The 20,173-nt window shown below is 37.6% G+C and overlaps 1 protein-coding gene across 2 annotated transcripts in view; it reads right to left on the bottom strand.

The window, feature by feature from the left end:
• LOC118781756 (cadherin-8-like) overlaps positions 1-20,173 on the bottom strand; it is a 68,414-nt gene that overhangs the window by 4,424 nt on the left and 43,817 nt on the right. Inside the window, exons 3-9 of one of the 2 annotated variants that reach the window (XM_036534796.1) lie at positions 13,913-14,032; positions 11,130-11,297; positions 10,438-10,625; positions 6,804-7,057; positions 2,794-2,930; positions 882-1,003; positions 437-554 (exon numbers count right to left, since the gene is read on the bottom strand). In XM_036534796.1, coding sequence (XP_036390689.1) covers positions 437-554; positions 882-1,003; positions 2,794-2,930; positions 6,804-7,057; positions 10,438-10,625; positions 11,130-11,297; positions 13,913-14,032 — 1,107 coding nt within the window. The other variant, XM_036534797.1, reaches the window with a different exon arrangement.

Here is a 20,173-nt window from a genome sequence, read left to right as displayed (position 1 = left end):
AGAAACCAGATGAAGATTCTTCGCCCCAAGCTCTTTGAAAACATTATGTAACATCAGGCTGAACACAGGCATCTCAGCAAGTGTGATGGAGGGGAAAAAAAGATAGCTTGCTAAACCAATCACGGTATTTAGCAAACAAATTTAGTGCCATCTGCTCAACTGCAACAACACAAGAAGTCACCCTACACTGAGTTTCAGGACTGTTGAGAGGATGTGGATCTCATTCATTTGCTTTCTTTCAAAATGCACTGTGCATTAAAGGATAGCTGATGTCAGGCAATTGCACATCTGTTAACTGTGGGTACTCAAATCCAAGTCTTTTTTAATTACTGCAGAATCCCTGAAGACAATGCTTGTCTCTTAACTTTCCATTTGCAGATGTATTCTTTCTTTAAATTTTATATACTCATGGTATACCACCTGGGCTTTGTCTTACCTCCATTGTTTTTTATTGTGAAATTGGGGTTGTTTAACATTTCCGGTACTAGACTGTAGAAGAATGAATGTCCATTCTTTGGGTCATCCTTGTCAACTGCACTGACAGTCTGTATCACCTGTAGATAAAAGAGGTACATGATGGCTGAGACCTCTTCAGAGAAACACATATCCATTATTTTGTTTTACCAATCAGTAAATGGGTGACTCCGTAGGAATTTAATTGAGTCATTGGCTGAAATAAAATTGAAAACTTCACGCGCACATTAAATTAAAAAGCTATGGCAGCACCTATCCAGAGTAATGTGTACACAGAGATTTTAGCAGGAGATGCATACTGCAGTCATGTTCTGGAAATATGAATTGTACAGATCAATTCTAACCGTTTGCAGTTTCTTTTGCTTTCAGTCAGAATGTGTAAATAAAGGGCAAGCTCCTGTCCCCACCTGACCAGGTTTGCCGTTTTCACAAAGGAAGGCCTCATATTCGGCTGCAAATTCTGGGGCATTGTCATTTATGTCCAAAACTTGAATAGCAACAGTGACTCGCGATATCTGACTGTGATTCCCTAGTAAAAACAGGAAACGTAAAAAAGAAACATAGTATCATTTTAGGAACAGAAAAATAAGGAATGGCATATTAGAAACCCAGGTAAGTCAGTTGACCCAGGAATCCTGTTTCTTCTGTATTGTTTTCCTTAACACCCAGTTTGACAGGAAGCAAGGAGGGGAAAAAAACACAGTTTTAGTCATTATCAAGTGTGCAAACCAAGAGGACAATTACAGACACACTTCTATCACATGCAAAGTGCTTTTGACATTCCCTGCTCTACACTCATGTTTTATACATGAGGAATTTTTTTAATGTGCATTTTAATGAAATGGTGGCAGCTGAAATCTAAAAGACAATAAAGGCCAATTTAATTAGATTAAGGTTTATGAAATTATGCATTGCTTGTAATTTATGGTCTCTTATGAGGCCCCAGTAAACTGTCTTTAATCAGAGCTAGAACCACTACACTTAAAAACTATTATCTATTCATTTGAATAAGAATGTGATATGAAAGTGCCACTGCTTTTGAAATAGATGAATTTTGCATTTTGAATGCAATTTTGAATTTTACACCTGTGTGTGTGTGTGTGTGTGTGTGTGTGTGTGTGTGTGTGTGTGTGTACATAAATGAACTGACTTTAGCCTAGCTGTGCTTGTGGTGCTTGAAGCTGAGGGTGTGACAGAGCTGCCACCCCTGCTCCAACACAGCCTGTTAAAATGAATTTCAGTCTGTGCCAGCTGGGAATTCAATCTGATTAGTCAGATGTCATCTGGTGCAAGAAGCAGAACACAGTGCTGTTTGGGTGGCAAATTGTGATGAAATCAGACAAGGAATACAATTCTTCCTCTTCATGGCAGACAACGTTTTACTTCAATTCAGAGCTGCAAAGAACGACAAACACAGCAATGTTTATTTTGGCATATTTATATCTAGGTGTGTTCAGCGATGCCGTGATAGGGAGTCAGACACTTTGCCGAAGGGCAACAGAACAAAGGAAAGTGTACACACTGGGACTTGACAAATATGATATTTAAAGAGATGTATTCAATTTGTAGCTGTGAGTGTCTTTTTATTGAATCTGCAAGCTCCTCCTTTGCTGTTTAGCAGAGCGCTGAGACACCTGATGCACTGAGCGTTTTCTTTTGCTTTAACTGTACATGAAAAAAACATTTTCTTTTGATCTACCGAAAACCTAAATGCATTTGCGTAAAACATTACTTTACATTTCATCTTTCAATACATTCCCCAAAGGTAATAAGAGTGTAAATTGAATTTTACACATTGTATGACTTCTATTTAGTTTGCTCCACAGTTTTGTTTGAGTGATTCAGCTCCATGCCTCTACATATGTGCTTTTATCCTGGTGGGACTGTTTAAGACTTCAGAGATATATTAATGTACCTAAATTCAACCAACTACTCAACTGTGGTATTCACTCTATCGGGATGTGGTTCATTTTATCAATTAAATGTCCAGGTTTTCAAATGATCTACCTCATGGATCAAGACAGCATTTGTTTTACTTTTCTTTTTATGTGCTTTAAAAAAATAATAGAATATATGGGATACCATTGCAAAATACAATTTTTCAAGATTTTTTAAACAAACATCTGGGTTTGCTAAAACCACAGAATAAAACCATTATCTCTATGATAATAGGCACCTGTCTTCTTTGTTTAAGTAAACTATGCATAGGAGCTATTCTTTAAATTATTTAGGTGTCTGTCATGAGGGTAAATGGATTACTATTATATTAACATTTAAGGAAAACTTAAAAAAGACAACAATTGGACAGAAAATACTTACTGACTTCTGCAGCTGTCACTGTGATGTTGTGCCACATATCTGTCTCCCTGTCAAGTGGTTTGGCCAGTGTTATCCTCCCATCATCAACATTAACATTGAACTGCCTCTCAAGGTCTGTGTGTCGATCGATGAAGTACCTGCAAACGAGTGTTGTGAATATATTGTGTATTCGGACCACAACCAACTATTAAAAAGAAACATTCCCCTGGGCACCTGCCTAATAGTGCCCTATTCATCAAGTGGCTCCTGCAGATTAATATATGTTAAAAACTGTAAGAACTAAATAATTATCACCTAAGGATTAATTACTAGCTTCAGATTAGCAGGGAAGACATTAAAACGCTATCAGGTTTAAGAGGTCCCATTTTTAAAGAGAGAAGTAGACAGGAGGCTGGTTGGGTCTCTAAACAGTGTCTCATTAATGCCCCTCTCTACAACAGACCACTAATGAAGTGCTTGCTAACCGAGCCTACAGATCACAGTGATCCCACCCCCATTTGCATCTGCATGGCAGTGGATTTTCATCCAGGTCTTTATCCACCTACATCCCCTGTCTTCCTAAATATCCATCTGCTCATTTCCCCTTCACAGCACACCACAGACGTGAAAGTGTCGCAGTAGGGGAGTAAGACAGAGCTAAAACAAATTAAAATATTACTCACTGGCCTAGATTCTGAATGAGAAGCCATACTGAGCTGTGACATATCTGACAAAAAAGTGAAAGGATCTGGGAATAAAGCAGGTGCTCTTAGAGTAGTATTCTACAGATGCATACTGCACCCAAGACAAGCAGACAGCACTGGCCACCTGGGACCATTTTCTAGGAGAGTGAACAGATCTGAGTCAGCTTTGACAGCTTCACATTCTGGTGTGAGATAAAAACCTGTAAACATTCCACCATGTGTCAGTCAAAACCTTTTTAGAAGACAAGGGGATCTCTCTCAAACACACAAAGACATGCACACACACATGCTATTAGTGACTGTAATGTATATACTGTGTTATTAAAATCTTACTGTATTTATCAAACAATGTACATTTTAGATAAATAAAATGTAAAAGCCTGCTGTTGAATGCACACTGTTGTTAGTCAGGCTGTCTTTGCTTCATGATCATGTATGTAAACATTCTCTTGGTGATATGCACAGTTGTCTTGTTACTTTAATGCAGGCAGATATTTGGTTATAATTTTTAGAAGTCTTAAATAAATAGTAAATATATTTATCTACAATAGTATTACATGTGTACATTAATATTGGTTGCACACATAGAAATATAACATGCTCAACTGTTAGTGTTCTCTTTCACTTGTTGCTGGTCACAATTAACAAACGTGGCTATCGGCTGAGCATGGGGACATACCATTGATTCAAAGTATGATTAGGCACTTGGGGTACAGAGGATTTGTGATGATGACATACAACTGGAGAATAACACAGCAGGAGAAAAAGTACAGAAGATAAAATGCAAATGGGCCAAGTGTGGACATTTACTGCACTCCATAAACTTTTATAAGAAGTGAGATCTGTGTCATTGTGGTTATTTTTTTTGGAAACCCTAAAAAGATAAAAAGAATAGATGTGGGGTATGCCTCACTAGCCCTAAACCTGGTGGTAGATATACAGTATGTGCCATTTCAAATAGCATATTAATATATAACTTATAATAGGATTGATATGGATTATGGCAAGCAGTTCTGTTTATGGATAGATGGGACATTAAAAAAACATAAAAATGTGATAATGATTTATCAGTTATTCTGTTCTTTTAAGCTATCAAGTGAACCAAAATACAGTCACATTAAAACACATGCAAAACTTCAATATTTACAGCTTACAGGAGCTACATACAGAAGAAACATTTAATGGGTCTTTTAAAATCAAACTTTTTATTGAAGGCCTCATATTACAGTTCAATATTTAATGTTGATAACACTCTAAAACTGTCATGCTATGTAGCTATTAATGTCACATAAAGGTGGGTAATTATATGCAAAGAAGGGTAATATATGTCCCTTTACCAGATATGAAGCTACATTCTGTTGGACAATTTATCAGTATTGGCAAGGTGGAAAGGTCTTGTCACTTCAGCCCCGTAAACTTAAATGTCCAGCTATTCATTACCTGTTTCCCCCTGGACCATTTCATTTAACTTGACAGACATCAGAAGGACCATGACTGTAACTATTTTACTACAGAATGACAGCTAAGAAAAGCATTTATCAGGTGATCCTTAATGTGTCATTCGTTGTGTCATCTGCTCTTCAAAAACTGGGGCCACAATAATGTCACTTAATCACTAGTGCCATGATGTCCATGATAGCTTCTTTTTCTCCCACTACAGCAAAGCAAAGTTTATCAGAAATTATATCAGTTATATGTTACCTGATCATTCACTCCCTGCTGAATTTGATTACTTTGTTTTACTGTGTTTCCTTTGTTTCCATACTCTTCCTCGCCCTGTCTAATGGTGACATGTTACTGGCCATCCCTGCTCCAAACTGCTGCTGTGAAAGCATACTTTTCAGGTATATGTTCTGGCTAACATGGTCCCCCAAAGGGTGGTGTCAGCACCACAAAGCTGTTCACAGTCAGTGTGATCTAATCACAGTCAGTGAAGCCTAATAAAGTGCTTCCATACTTACAAAAACTGAAATGTGTCGAGAGTTCTTGCTTAATGTGCCATTGAGAAAGAAAAAAAAACCCTATAAATAGGCACTTTAAAGCTTTACCTAATGTAGTTTAGCTGAAAGCTCTGTCCTGCCCTACTGACACAAGTGAAGTATGTTCAAGCCTGAGTTAATGTATGAAAATAATTAATCCCACTTTGGAAATGGTAAATAAATACCATGCTTTGTGATTACAAAGCAAGGAACAGAAATTTCATCAACAGCAGACAAAAAATTATTGGTAGGCCAAAGGGGAGTTGGAAAATGTGAGGCATACTTCACATGGCTATGATTGTTAAATAAAAACAACAATGGCCAACACACTTCATCAACCTTAAAACATGTGGCTCCTTTGTTTAAAGACATACCAAGACGCAGGTCTGACAGGACCCTGCCCTGGGGAAAAATCTGTAGTACTTGTGCACCATGCAGTTTGCAATTTAAGATGCAAAAATTGTCAAAGTCAAAATATCTATTGTATGTTGCAAAGTCACTCAAATTGAAATATGAAATATGTAATGATTATTCATCTCCATTAAGAAACACATAGCAACATATTCTAATAAATTTCCTCACATGTAGTGTCTACCAGTATTTTAACTGACATTTAATGATCAAAAAGCAATGATCTTTGTAGCTTGCATTGTGAAAACTGACTGCTGATTTAATAACTTTATTACAGTCGATAATAAAGATAATAATGACATGATAATGCAATTTAAAATTCACACTTATTCACACTACTTTGAGACCAGTGTAGACGAGACCACACCAGAAATAACCCTGGGGTTCACCTCCACCCTGTCCAACATATAATTACAAAACTTGTTGAAGTGTTGTCCCCAGAACACAGCGAGTCACTGGAGAATTAATGAAATGCAGGAGTGGATGGAGAGAAATTGCCTGTATAACATTCAAGGTGCCCTTTCCAAGAGAAAAAAAAAAAAAAACATATCGAAATGCAGCCGACAGAGTCACCACTTCAAAATGGTATTGTTTGTCTTGCTTGCTTCACTGCATCTAAAAATAATTGCATAGTAAGACTATCAGATGTTATTCAAAGCCACTGTCACCAGGTTAAAAACTTAAATGATGTGTATAAATGTATGAATTGCAATTACTGAAAAGGTATTTTAAAATGGACCTTGAAACATTTTCAAAAAATATTATGAGTGCAGTGTCATATCAAACTAGGGTGTCAAGCCTAGATATGTGAGCACGAAGAACGCAACACAACACATGGCACAACAATGGCAACATAGATTGGTCATTCAGGGTAAAAAAAAAAAAAAAAACACTCTCTTCTGTGCAGTAGGATTATGCGTAAAATTCCCCATCTTACCTGATGAGACTTGCAGTGGCATCTGGGTCACGGGCAACCACCTGTCCGATAACAGTGTTAATGGACTCATTCTCGTGCACCTGCAGCAGATAACTAGATTTCGAGAACACAGGGGGCTCGTCTGAATCATCCACTGCTATCTTCACTGTAGCAGTATCCTTGAATGGGCCACCACTGCTGAACTGAGGATCGAAGTGGACATTGGTTGCCTCCACCTTAAGAGAATAGGTTTTTTTGGTTTCAAAGTCCAGGGGCTGTGAAGAGTGACAGAGACAAATGCTTTTATCTAATGATTGTAGCAGCAAGAACAAATGAACCTAATGTTGATGGATGAAAGTTTAGAAGATGTTTCAGGTTTCACTATAATAGTGCCATATCCTATTTCTTTCACATTATACATTACCAAGGTTAAATAAAAAGAAAGGAGAACATGCAGGCAACAGAAAATAAACTAAATGGGTTATTTATTTGTAATACCTACAGTCTCACCTGAAGCAATCAATGTGTTATTCATTTGGACAGAGGCATCACGTACTCTAGATGAAGACATTATTTTAAATACAGTTAATCTAACAATATCAAAGGATATCTCATGTAAACAGAGATTTGCATGTGCCATTTTTGTGTTTCTCTCTGAGAATATAATTATGCTGATGCACATTACCATGACAGTTTCATAGTTATAAAACTCTTTCCAGCACACTCAAGAAGCAATGTGCATTACAAGTAGAGCTTGGAGTTTTTTGTGTACCAACACTCCTTGCAAATTATAGCTGTAGCATTCAAAGATGGTAAACATGTACATTATTGTGTGTATACATTTATCCATTAGTGTGAGTTGCCAAAGTCAAACACAATACCAACAGGGCACACTATTTAATAAGGGGAATGTAATGGTGTTTCTGATTGCATTGGTTTGCATTAAGCACCCGCCATGTATTACAATGTCACCATTTCAGTGCCCAACATCTCTACTGCTTCCCCAGCCAAGTCTCCCATAGTCCAAATCACCTCTGGGATGCTCCTATAATACCAGAATAATGGGATCAAGTCACTTCCATGCTCTATAACTAGGATTTATAGGGAAATCAAAACTGGGCCTCGCCGCTGGAGGGAAGAGGCTGGCTTTGGGAATTAGAGGCAGGAGCAGGAGAGAAAAAAACATGACTGGAGCAGTGGAAAAAAACCAGAGGAAAAAATGTGGCAGTCCCACAGGCTGGTCGTTGTCGGTGCTGAAGCTGCGCCGAGAGCGGGCCCAGCTGTGAAAGGAGCACAGCTGGGAATCGGCACCGATTGGGGAGCTTTGAAGTCTACACGTCTGGCATCAGGGCACCAAGGTCTGCTGCAGTCCAGGAAGCCATTTGGAGCCTTTTCATTCTATTAACCTCCTCAAACTGGGAGTTGAAGGAATAGTTGGGATACTGAGCATAGACACAGCTGAAGATTAGCTGGACACTGGTTTCACATACAGAGGAATGTAATAAAAAGTGTTTTGTGTACCACACTAATATACAAAAAGAGTGGGCTTTCTGATGCAAATAAATCAATGTGCTCGCTACCGCACAGTTGAGGCCAGGAACATATTTATTCCCATTTCCAAACAAAACATGTTCTGCATTCTCTTTTGTGAGAACATTTATTTTCTCTTTTATTTTCAGTCTGTGTCCTATAAAAATATGCGTAACACCCCTGCAGCACTTTTTAGTCTCCTTGAACTTTTTTAGACTGATGACAGAGTGCATATTGTTCTGTTTTCAGTCTATTTTCAATCAGAAAACTGTCTTCCTCTGCCTCTTTGCATCATTTGATGGTTTCAATTGCCACTTCTATCCTGACTTTTTTCCCCTCAGAGCCACACACTTGGATAGAGGACTCAAACATCCCCATTCCATCTAATTACCATTTATGACACAAAGCCACTCCTCTCAGTCAGCCATTTCTAAAATTGGACTGCAGAGCCACTGCTTCATTATACATTGTTCATAGGAGTTCAACACCAATGGCACTTGACCTGTTTCAATCCAAAGAGTCGCAATTTGCTTTCCCTATCAATAGCGTATATGCTGAATGAAGTGCCTGGCTCTCGCCGTTCTGCTCTGTGTGGAACGACTAGACTTCCCCCACCCAGATTCCCTCGCCGCTGCCTTGCCTTGAAGCACTATTGTGCATGCCACACTTCCCGGGAGATGCAACATAGGATCTGTGTGTGTAAACACAAGGCATATTTAGGAACATCAAAGATCACAGCCGGCTGCTACGGGAAGCAGAGCATCCCACTCCCCAGCCCCTGACAGGCCTGAGGGGAGGGAGATAAAAAGCTTACACCCTGCAACAAAGCTGCTTCCGAGTCTGCGCCCCCGCAGTCTCATTTAGATCAATATTTTTAACCTTGCTGCAAAGAATCTTTAATAATTTGCTCCTGATATTTGACAGCAGTTCACAGAGCAACATTTGTTCCAGGGGTCTCGGTCAAATCACTCTGTTTAGTATTTTGCCTCACATGGCAGCAAAGCTGAACATCAACGAACTCAGTCACGTTCTGGTACAAGAAAGTTTGAGGTTCCCCCATCTCCTGTGCCTGTTCAGCTCTTCAGAAATGAGCTCCCCAGTGGTGTTGAGGAGGTGCAGGAAGTCAATAGCAGGCTGTTTATTGCCTGTTTGTCTTGTACAAGGCCATCCATTGTACACTTTGTACAGCGGCAAACGGATTCCAGGCCAGCTGCAGTGGGATAGGGCTTGGATACAGGGAAATAGTAATGTGGTTCTCAGCGCCATGCATAGGACAGTGTTCTAGAAGGATGACACTTCTTTTGATGTCTTAACTGCCTGATAAATGTGAGTGACTGTATCACTCTGTAATCACTTCTCAAAGGTTTGGAAAGAGAGGAAGTATCAATTCACTGTCACTGCATTTTTTAAACAAAGACAGGTCATATAATATACAACAGATATTATTGTCAGATTAGACATACAGCATCACGATTGCGCAATACAGACTGGACAAAACTGTAGATTAAACAAGATTTTGGTAATATTAAAAAAACTGTGCTTCCAGTCAAATGTATGGTGTGAGGTTTGGTATTAAATTACCTATGTGACTATAACACATAATTCTGTATCTGTATGGCAGAAAAGAATGGAACACTTGTAAATCCATTCTGAAATACTGTTGGAGCACCAGTATGGTTTGTAATGTTTTAAGTATTTGGGGAGACTCTGGGGCTTTGGACTTAATATGAGCTACACCAGCATAGTCCCAGCTGAGTAATAGCATAATGATAATTGTCAACATGGTGTTACTTTGCTAGAACGTCTTCCACATCAATGGTGCTGATTTATTGCACTTGTTTCAAAGTTTTTTTTTCCCCACTTGTAGGTAGAAATGAGATAACTCCCTGCAGCAATTGACCCTGGAGTGGCTACATCAAATTTAAATATGTCATACAACACACATAAATACAAGTACTTTCTCAGTACAGAGTCAATTCTGTAGTATAGTATAGAATATTGTAGTATAGTTTCTGAAGTACTTTCATCCTGGTTAGGTAGCTTTAGTAATGGTGGAAATTCATTAAAAGGTTATTTAGAGGTAAATACTTTAATTTTCAGCAGCCCATCCTTTGTTGTGACTCACCTTCCTCAAGCAGATAACTCCCTCCTGTGTCTGTGGATCGGTCATTATTTCAAAAGCATCCCTTTCATCTCCATCGATGATGCTGTATGTTGATCTGGCATTCTCTCCTTTATCTCTGTCATTTGCCTTTACTCTCCCTCCAGCTTTACCAATGCCAAGGTCCTCTGGTATTACAAATTCATACAGACCTGACAGAGAGAGAAAAGACATAAAAAAGTGGCCTTTGAGTAGCATCGGGCCCATTTAATTGCACTCTTTTGCAGGAAACACTTAAAGGTTGTTGTATTCTTGGCTAGAATGAGCTCATTTAATATATTGCTCTTGTAGCCATTATCTTAAATGGAGCTCTATTTCATTGTGTCATCTATCAACAGAACATAATAGTCAATTTACAATTACTGCATAATCAAACATCCAAAACTATCCAACAATAAGAGCTTTAATTGTTTTTTCAAACATTCCAACATTCTTTTGAGACAGGATGGCAAACAAAATTTAAGGAAGAGTGCTGGTCTTCCTCCATTATTGTTCTAATCAAAATAAGACTTCCTTAACATATGGATTTTTGAGTGGTCTCTTTGTCCACTCCACTATTATTTATATTTTTTTCCAGGTCTATTCTTGAATTTACTGCAGTTGCTGATTTTGAATATACCGATGTCAATACAAAAAAAAAAAAGCTTTGTTCTTACTTTTAGAAAACTTTGGTGGATTATCGTTGACATCTGTGAGTGTGATGGTGACTGTTGTTGTCCCTGATAGCCCTCCCATATGACCCCCCATGTCCTTTGCCTGAATGACGACAAGGTACTCTTCTCTCATTTCACGATCCATTCCGTGCAATGCAATTTTAATAATCGCTGAAATTAAACAACACCACATCATGTTCTGATTATTTTGCTGATAAAATGATAACTGCTCAAAATGTACATTTTTAAATATCTCTTCTATCTCATGTACAGAATGTTATTAAATAATTTCAAGATAGATGTGCAAGACAGACAATCATACAATATTTGGAGTCCATTCTGATGACATTCCTGGAGGCACTGATTTACAAATCATTACACTTTAGTTGAAACTTTTGATTCTAAATTGCTTACTTTAATAAATAAGCAATGACTTGAAAATGGTTATAACATTGAATTAGAGATCTGAAACCAATAGTGAGGATAAAATGAGTATCACACCATTATTGAAGAAGATTTTCTTGCCACCAGGGATAGAAACCAGAATCCAATCTCTATCCCAATTAAACTGGAACAATTTTTTTTGATATATAGCACAATAGTTTCCCCCAAAATCCCAATTAATTAGACATATTGGGTAAATTGCTAACATCCCTGCTACAGAAAAAAATTATTTGTTCACTGGATTGCTCTAGTAGTGCCTGGAGTAATTTGTGTTCTCATTGGTGGTAAATGAGGTAAATGCCATTTGCCTTGTAATCTTAAATATCATATCGAGCATGGAGCTTACTGACTGTAGTGTCACAGAACCAAATACCAGATTTGTATAATTCACTTTGAATTCAGAAGCCTGCAGGTTACTCAGAAAAAATGCTATCAAACCAATACTTGGCATGGCATAGATTACATGAATCTCATGGTCACATTTATTATAACAGTGAGTCCTCACCAGTTATGCACTATGAAATGTCTTAGGCAAGACAAGAGCACTGTATCATGTACAAAAATAAAATCAGCTCAGTGTTTCTTTCTCATGCATTTTGTTTTTTTTCCTTAAAACTAAAGATACTTTATTATTTTTGATTTGACTAGATTTGTGTGTGCTCAAAGTTTCTAATCTTATTCCGTTCTTTAGAAAGATTAAATGCACTCATTTTTATATTTGAGCTTATTGCGGTTTTTTCATTACAAATTTTAGTTAAAAGAACTAAAGATCGCTTTGAATGTTGACATGAAAGGTACTAATATTAATATATCTGACCATGAGGGGGCATGTGTTCTTATAGATACCCCAAGCTCAAAATTACAATCTAAGCACAATACTTTCTCTCAATTGTTTCAGTTGTCTCAGTTGTTCGGTGATGAGGGGATTACATGAAAATAATTTACAAAAAAAAACATATTTTCCCATGTATTAATCTCACAAATGTTTTGATTCTTTGTCAGCCTTTCTGAATAAAACAGTGAAATTATGGTACACCACTACCACTACATTGAAGAATTACCAATGCTGAAGGAGGCCCACAGAAAGGAAATCACTGTTCTTTCAAGCAACAACAGTTGAAAACTGAGTTCCAAGGTATTGTGTACTGTACTACATGTGTGATGCATTTAATGCTGACAAAAAGCACAAGAATTGCAGAGCAGGAGAACAGAGCCTTTTTCCATTAGACAAAGAGCAGCAGCACTTCCTGCCAGGGAGTGTTCCCAAACTTGCTCTGCAAATTCAGCCCCAACTGCTGGGAAAGCAGAGGATGATTCGGACAGAATTATCAGGGTAATAACTCATGCATCTCATGCCAAGGGAAATCTAATTTGGATGAGTTTAGGAATTCAAAGTAAGAGTGAGAAAGACTCCCCCCACCCCTTTCTCTTCAGATCTTTTATTTTGCTCTCCTTACTTTAGCCATCAAATCATAAAAATAAAAATGCCGAAATGGTATATCACATATTCATTTCCATACATATTCAGAAACTTATGTGTTCACCTTGAGCATGATGTCTATCAAATGTGACACATTTCCTAGATGTTGTTAAACTGACGCTTAATAATTTAGTTATTTTTAAATGCAATGTTTTTAAGCAGTTATAACTATACATAAAAAGACTTTTACAATTTTGAACTTTAGAAACTTGAAATTTGAACTTTAGAAACTTGAACTTTGAGCATCCATCATCTAAAATTGATTATTGAGTGCATTAGAGGAAAATTGATACTCCTAACAAGGGTTAGTTCACCTGAAAATGAACATCTGTTTTGGTGATTACAAAGTGCATTCACTATATTCAACGTCCCACATTACAAAAAAAGACTTTCTCTCATGCCATTATGCCCCTTAATGATAACCAGTTTTCACAGAGGAAAAAGAGAATTCAACCCACCTCTAATGCTATAGTATAACAAAGAAATGTTACTTTAAAGCAAAATGTACAAACCTATTTTGCCATAAAGCTGCAGATGATGCACACCATGCTTAACCCTTATGCACATATGGTCACACCGGTGTGATTAGCCCTTTCATGTGTATGGTCAAACCAGTCTGATTAGAACACTAGATTGGAAAAATTCTAGCTAATGTTAGCTATGAGGAAAGTGATTTAACGTTACAGTATAGCAAGTATTGCAAATGTAGCGGTGAAAACTATGAGAAGCTTAGTACTGCTAAAGAAAATATAATGTAACACGCGCTACATAGCATAAACTAAGTCATGTGTGAAAGGGTTAAGTTTCTATGACAGACATGGGCCAGCATGTGTGGGAATGATCACCCCATACAGCCACTCACCAGTGTTGGGGTCAATGGAGAAGTAAGGCTGGCCTTCCAATATGCTGTATACCAGTTTTGCACTATTCCCATACACTGGGTCATCTGCATCTGTTGCTGTAACCTTAGTAACAGATGTACCTGTGGATGAAAGAAACCAAGAAACAATGAATAAAGCTAACTGAAGAAGAAAAAAAATGTTGAAAGAAATACCTAGGTCATCTTGGTAGAATTTTATAGTAGCCAGTGAATTCCTAAATACCAGATACAATAATGCAGTAATGCCTGATAGAAGTACTCCTCTCTCTACAATGAAAAATCTAGTTGTGTAAATGGTTAATAAAATATAAACAATGTAAAATGTAAGCAATTCCCTGAACAAAAACATCTGCAAGGGAAGTGAGAAATGTAACCGTCAATCTATTGGCAAAAAAAAAAAAATTGATTCAATGTAAAAAAATTACCTTTAAAAAGTAGTCCTTAACTGATCCATTTTTTAAAGTTTGCTTGAACCAATGATTTAGAAAATAGGAGAATATTTCACATGTCAAAGAAGGGAGTTTGTGACATTGCTTTATTATCTGCTCAGTAATCACTGTCAGTTCCACAGTACATGGTGTTGTTTAGTTATACCAAAAACTGAATGAGGACTGAATAAGCATGTTGACACATCAGCTCTTTTCAGCTGCTGAATTTGCAATGGAAATGGAAATAAATGTGCCAGCAGCCTGCTCAATGAAAACACATGGGTGAAAAATGGTCTAATGTCATGTAATGTTTGCATAAAAATATATCTTACCTGTAGTCACCAGTTATGACATGTCCATATTTACATAATAGTCCAGTAACTCAGTCCAATTTTATTTATTTAATTAGTTTATTTAGTCAATTGCCCTAAGTTGCCAAGTAAACTTGTTGTAGAGAATAAAGATGCTAATTCACCATAAATACTTTAAATAAGGAGATATTCTATAACAGAGCAAGTTGCTAGACCCCACTTTGAATCCTGCTTTTGTAATCCACTTTGTCAGTTTGTGGCTGGAATGGTGTGAAATTTGAGGAAAAAGGATAAAGATGTGTAGACAACACAGATGGTGCTGTAATTATTCTTAAACAGTATTCTTGCGTGTTCTCACAGTCTGGTGTAAGAACACTGAAATGTTAAGTGCTCAGCACTAGCACTACTCATAACTTGGGCCATCAATTATGGAGACCATAGGAGGAAGACCAGCACTGTCTTGCTTTTGGCTGCTAAGCAGAGGCACCTGTATCTGCAATTATGGTTTAGAAGCCCACTATGTAAGCTCTGACTAATCTCTACAGCTCTCTGATAGGAAGAGCATGACTTCATGGCCTAGCTGATGTACGGAAGTTGCCAGGAGGGAATTTTTCCCTCCTGGTTGAGGTAGCATGAGTACAGTGGTGAGGGATGTCAGAGTGGAAACTGCCAAGAGAAAAAAAAAATCTGCATCTCTCCCACTGGCTGGCTCACTGGTTCAAGACAAAAAACAGAAGCAGTGACTCAGAAGCTGAAATGTGTCAGTATAGAAGCTGGATATGTTCAACATCGAGGGAAATCACTTCAACAACATAAATAAATATGGCTTACAAAGCCATCATTAGGTTTTTGGAAGGAGACAAACAGAAAACCCATTTCAGAGCACAGACCCAGAAATTCCCTTGAGGCTAATAGTTTGTAAAAATGCAATATGCAGATGTTTAATATATCTTGATTTCTTTGGTAGTTCCATATATCAACTGATCAGTAGTCACTATCCATTTTCTGTCTAGTGACTTTAAACCCAACCAATCTTCCAATCAAATAGTCAACAAACACCAAAGCTTTCCAACTCCGATATCCAGTACATCTGCATAGCAACCCAATTACTTGAGACTGATAGACCTTTGCTACTCCTCAGGGGTTCCCTGCCTGTGTTACACACAGAGCAAGAATGTGACTAGAGCTTATCCCTGATTCACCATTTCTTGTTATCTAATGGTGCACATGTTACAGGTATGTACCTGTGAAAGGAATGGATAGAGGGGTGCATATTGTCCTGCTTTGCCTCAGTTTCTGACAATTACTCTGAGCTTTGTAGGTGAAAATGACATTCCCCTGATGCTGTATGTCTTCTCCTATATTATGTCATGACCTGTTTCCACATCTGCATGAATTATTAGCATTTTAATATACATTAAACCCTGTGATACATCATTCGTTTTCATGTGACCACTAACTAAGAAGAAGAAGAAGAAGAAGAAGAAGAGGAACAATGACTCCTTCGATGAATTAATCAAGTTCCCTTCTAATAATACAATATTCTATGGAGAAACACAATTAATCTGGTCAAAAGCAATTGTGCTTCCACAGCATAAATTCAATGTATGTTTTATTTTATCAAGCTTAAATCACCAGAACTATCAGATTTCAGCGAACAAACATGAATCTTCACAACTTCCATTCCACATAAACCTTGTTAGTGGGGACACATCAAGATTTGGAAGAGCATTTGACACAGCGAGTGAGTATACCTCTGAGTGCTAGCCTAATAACAGGATGGTATTTAAACATACAAGATTGACCTTACCAGGAAGTTAACCAATGTGAATCAGCAAGAGGAGGAAAATAAATGGAAGCAAATCAAAATCAGACCAGAAAAATCACACTCAGCAAAACAACACAGTCAAGTCACAAGTCAAGACAAGTCAAGTTGGTGTCATATTTTCTATCATTACATTTATGCAAATACAAAACTCACTCAGCTGGCACAACACATCTAACATCTAAAAATTCACTATCAAAATAAGGGAGGCATGAAACAATTGTCAAATGCAAAATGTACTTTGTAGTCATTGTACCCTCTGGATACCATACATACATATGGTATATATACGCTGATGTAAATGTTATGAATTGCTTAAAATAACTGCTTAGCAATGTATTATTGTCTTAACTGTTATGCCTTGAACAAGCAAAAGGAACATTATATTGCATACAAATTCGGGAACAAAAAAATTAGGTGAAGAACAGTGGAGTCAGTCGGCCATGAAATAGCTTCAACCTCCTTTCCTCACCCTGTTCTATCGTTCTCCGATAACGAATGAGGGATTAGAGACATTTTTTTTTTGTGTGTGTGGCACTGTTTCAAATCAGTACAGATTAGCTTGTCCTTCTTCAACATTGTGCACTGCCTCTTTGGGCTACAGAACTGAAGGTGTATTTGGACCTAGGTGGTGCAGGAAACTTGATAGGCTGAATATTGTTACAGGTTTTTATTTGATGCCTATAGCACTGGTGCAGTGGCAGCAGTTTGTAACTGGTATCAACTTCAGGAGATGAGATTAAAATTGGTTTTAGAAAAAAATAATCTCTTTGACAGAAACACTGAATGTGTCCTTGTGAGATGTTGGAGTAAAATAAAGGTGAAACATTTATTCTCAAACATTTCAAACATGCAAAACCCTGGTGTAAGTTTCTGAAAATGTTTTTGAGTTTTTCAATAAATTCCTTATTCCCCCACCTAATTAGATCTGCCTTTTGGCATTGACCTCAGTTTTACCTGCTCACTTGAAAGCACTGAAAACAAGGTATCTACATCTGTGTCTTCATTACAGTGAACACTACATGGAATCAGTCAGTAGCCAACAAAGCATTAAATGAATGCATTCACATTTTGATTATTCATGCTATAGGCATGAATATTTTGTCAATATGCAACTTTTTAGCAGCTAGAGTAAATTAAGTGTTTGTTGTTTGGGGTAACAGGGCCTACCTGTTCATTCAATGGCACCAGCAGGACAGACTCCATCAGCCAAAGGAACAGAGGGCTGGGGCCTGATGGGATTTGTAGTGTTGGGAGGGCACTGGCAAATGGGGCTGTAATTGTGGGGGAGTTTCCTGTGTTTGCTTTTTATTCTTTTATAATTGATTTGCATTGTGTTTTAAAGAGGAAAAAACATGAAACATGTTAAATATAGTAGAGATTGGTTTATTGCCTTTGTTTAGTTAATTGATTTGATTCTTCTTATTTTATTCTAAAATAACTGACTTCCTTTATAAGAGAGGCATTCATTCAGCAGGGGAAGGGCTGACTAAGAGTGCAGTGGTGTTGAGAGCGGGTTGTGTAATTGACATCGTCTCTTTTTGCCTGCTTTAGGCAATTATTGTTTGTATTTTGTTGGTTTTGTGTTCTTTTTGTTTGCACTAGTATTAATTTTCTTTTTTATTATTATTATTTTTGGTACTTTCACCTGTCAAGGGTTTGGGTGAATAAACCGCCAACACAGCATTAACAAATTTTTTGTCTCTCGGCTATTCTGCAACAGAGAATCAGCCTATTTATGTTAGAATTCAAAAATGCACTGGATGGAAAGAGCTTTCCTGGGATATGGTTGTCAAAATAATGTAAATTGCTCCCATGAGTCTCTGATGGAGAGGGGACTTCAAGAATATGAAGTGCATGGAAGCATCACAAACAGGCCTGCAGTGTCACTTTTGTGGTGCAATTAATGGTCTTTGATAACAGTGGAAGCCATAGCTTGAGTGAGCAAAGAGGACAGTGGATGGTAAGGGGGGAGTGAGGAGCTGACAGACAACAAGTGTAACATAAAGTGGTAACAGTGGAGTGCGGATCTTGACAAGTCGTTTACAAGAAACACGGTTCAAAATAATTAGAAGCATTATTTATTCCTCACTGATGATTGCCAGTGAAGCCACAATTTCATTTTAAAGTATTGTACCTCTGATTCATTTTAATTAGCTTCCAGGCAACATGCAGCATATAGCTTAGTCAAGGAATCACTCAGGAGACGTCAGGCTTATTCTTCCCTTATAATTATAGAATTGACAGAATTTTAGATTGTTAAATACTAAGAATGAAGAATATTATACAATAATGGCTACCTATATCATATGCCAACAAAGATTGCTGTAATACATTGTTTCAGAGGAGCTCATTCAACAAATGTTTTAAAGAAAAAAAGTACATTATTTGTCAACTATAAATATAGTCTAGATTCTGTGGTGTCAACTAAAGCTACAATGTTTCAACAAACAAAGTTCCAATATGTGTACCCAGAACAGTTATCTAGATACACAAAAGAATGCATTTCATGTATAAATCTGTGGCCCATTTGAATAACCCAGGAAGAAAATACAGCCCAACATTGCGGTACAAAATCAAGGAGGGAGTCTGGGGAGGAGTTCTGTAGCATACAGTGGACATGAAAATGTCTGATCAATTCAGACTTCTTATGAATGTTCCAAAAGCCAATCATGAAGTAGAATGCACAACAACACTAGTAGTATAGCAGTAAAAAGTGACTAGGATACACATCAACAATAATAAAGCGCAATTGACCTACTTAAGAATAACTTAAGAATTACTATGTAACTGCAATGCATCTGTCACACAATTAAACCAAAAACCGGCACAGGCCCTTCAGTACAGGGTCTCATATGATAAAAATATAAAGTTTCCTTTTTTAAGTGGCAGTGTGGTTCAGAGACAGCTAGTACTGGTAATGAACGACACCTCCACCATAAAAGGAGCCTGGAGCTAAAGGAGCTTGTTTTTCTGGAAAAGCTGAAAGGTAAGAGCAAACACAATGTACGTGACTCGAGACTTAATGTATCAGTCAGGCATACAGTGGGTCCCTGTCACCCCGTGACTGGCAATCCATCACTGTAAGCACACACAGAAAACTAGTGATGGATCCACTGAAGAAGAAGATGAAGAAGAGAATGCCCTGACTTATCATCCTCACCCACTCTACATTCTAATCTGAGGTGTCACACACTGTTCACCTTCCAAAAGCTATCTCCACTGCAGACTGGAGGGCAGATTCAACTAATTAAATAAAGACCCCTAAATGGTGTGATTTGCTGGCTCCTTTTAAGCAATACTGTTAGAGACTTCTGGGTACAATGCTGCAAAGACAGGGTGAAGCTATATTGCTGCTGGAATGAAGTGGAGGCAGCTGATATTTCAGTTGTGTTGAAACACTTATGAAATGCTTAGAGCACAAAAATGAACATACTTCACTTGGAGGGACAGTGAAATTGGGTTTAATGTTAAAACAACCCACATACTGTATAAAACAGCATCAACAAAGTTTATTATATCAGTCGTTATTCTCATCCCCACCATCATCAAGGTAATATCTGATTGAAACACTGGATCCAATTTTAAACTGCCCAGTTTTAGCATCTCTCATCAAGCACACATATTGTACAAACAATACAATTGCACTGCACTAGGTTTGGTTAATGGAACAGATTTA

Source organism: Megalops cyprinoides, chromosome 8 (assembly GCF_013368585.1).
Source record: "Megalops cyprinoides isolate fMegCyp1 chromosome 8, fMegCyp1.pri, whole genome shotgun sequence".
In the NCBI taxonomy this organism is placed as follows: domain Eukaryota; kingdom Metazoa; phylum Chordata; class Actinopteri; order Elopiformes; family Megalopidae; genus Megalops; species Megalops cyprinoides.
The sequence above is the reverse complement of the archived record's forward strand: the minus strand, read 5'-3'. Positions and strand labels throughout refer to the sequence as shown.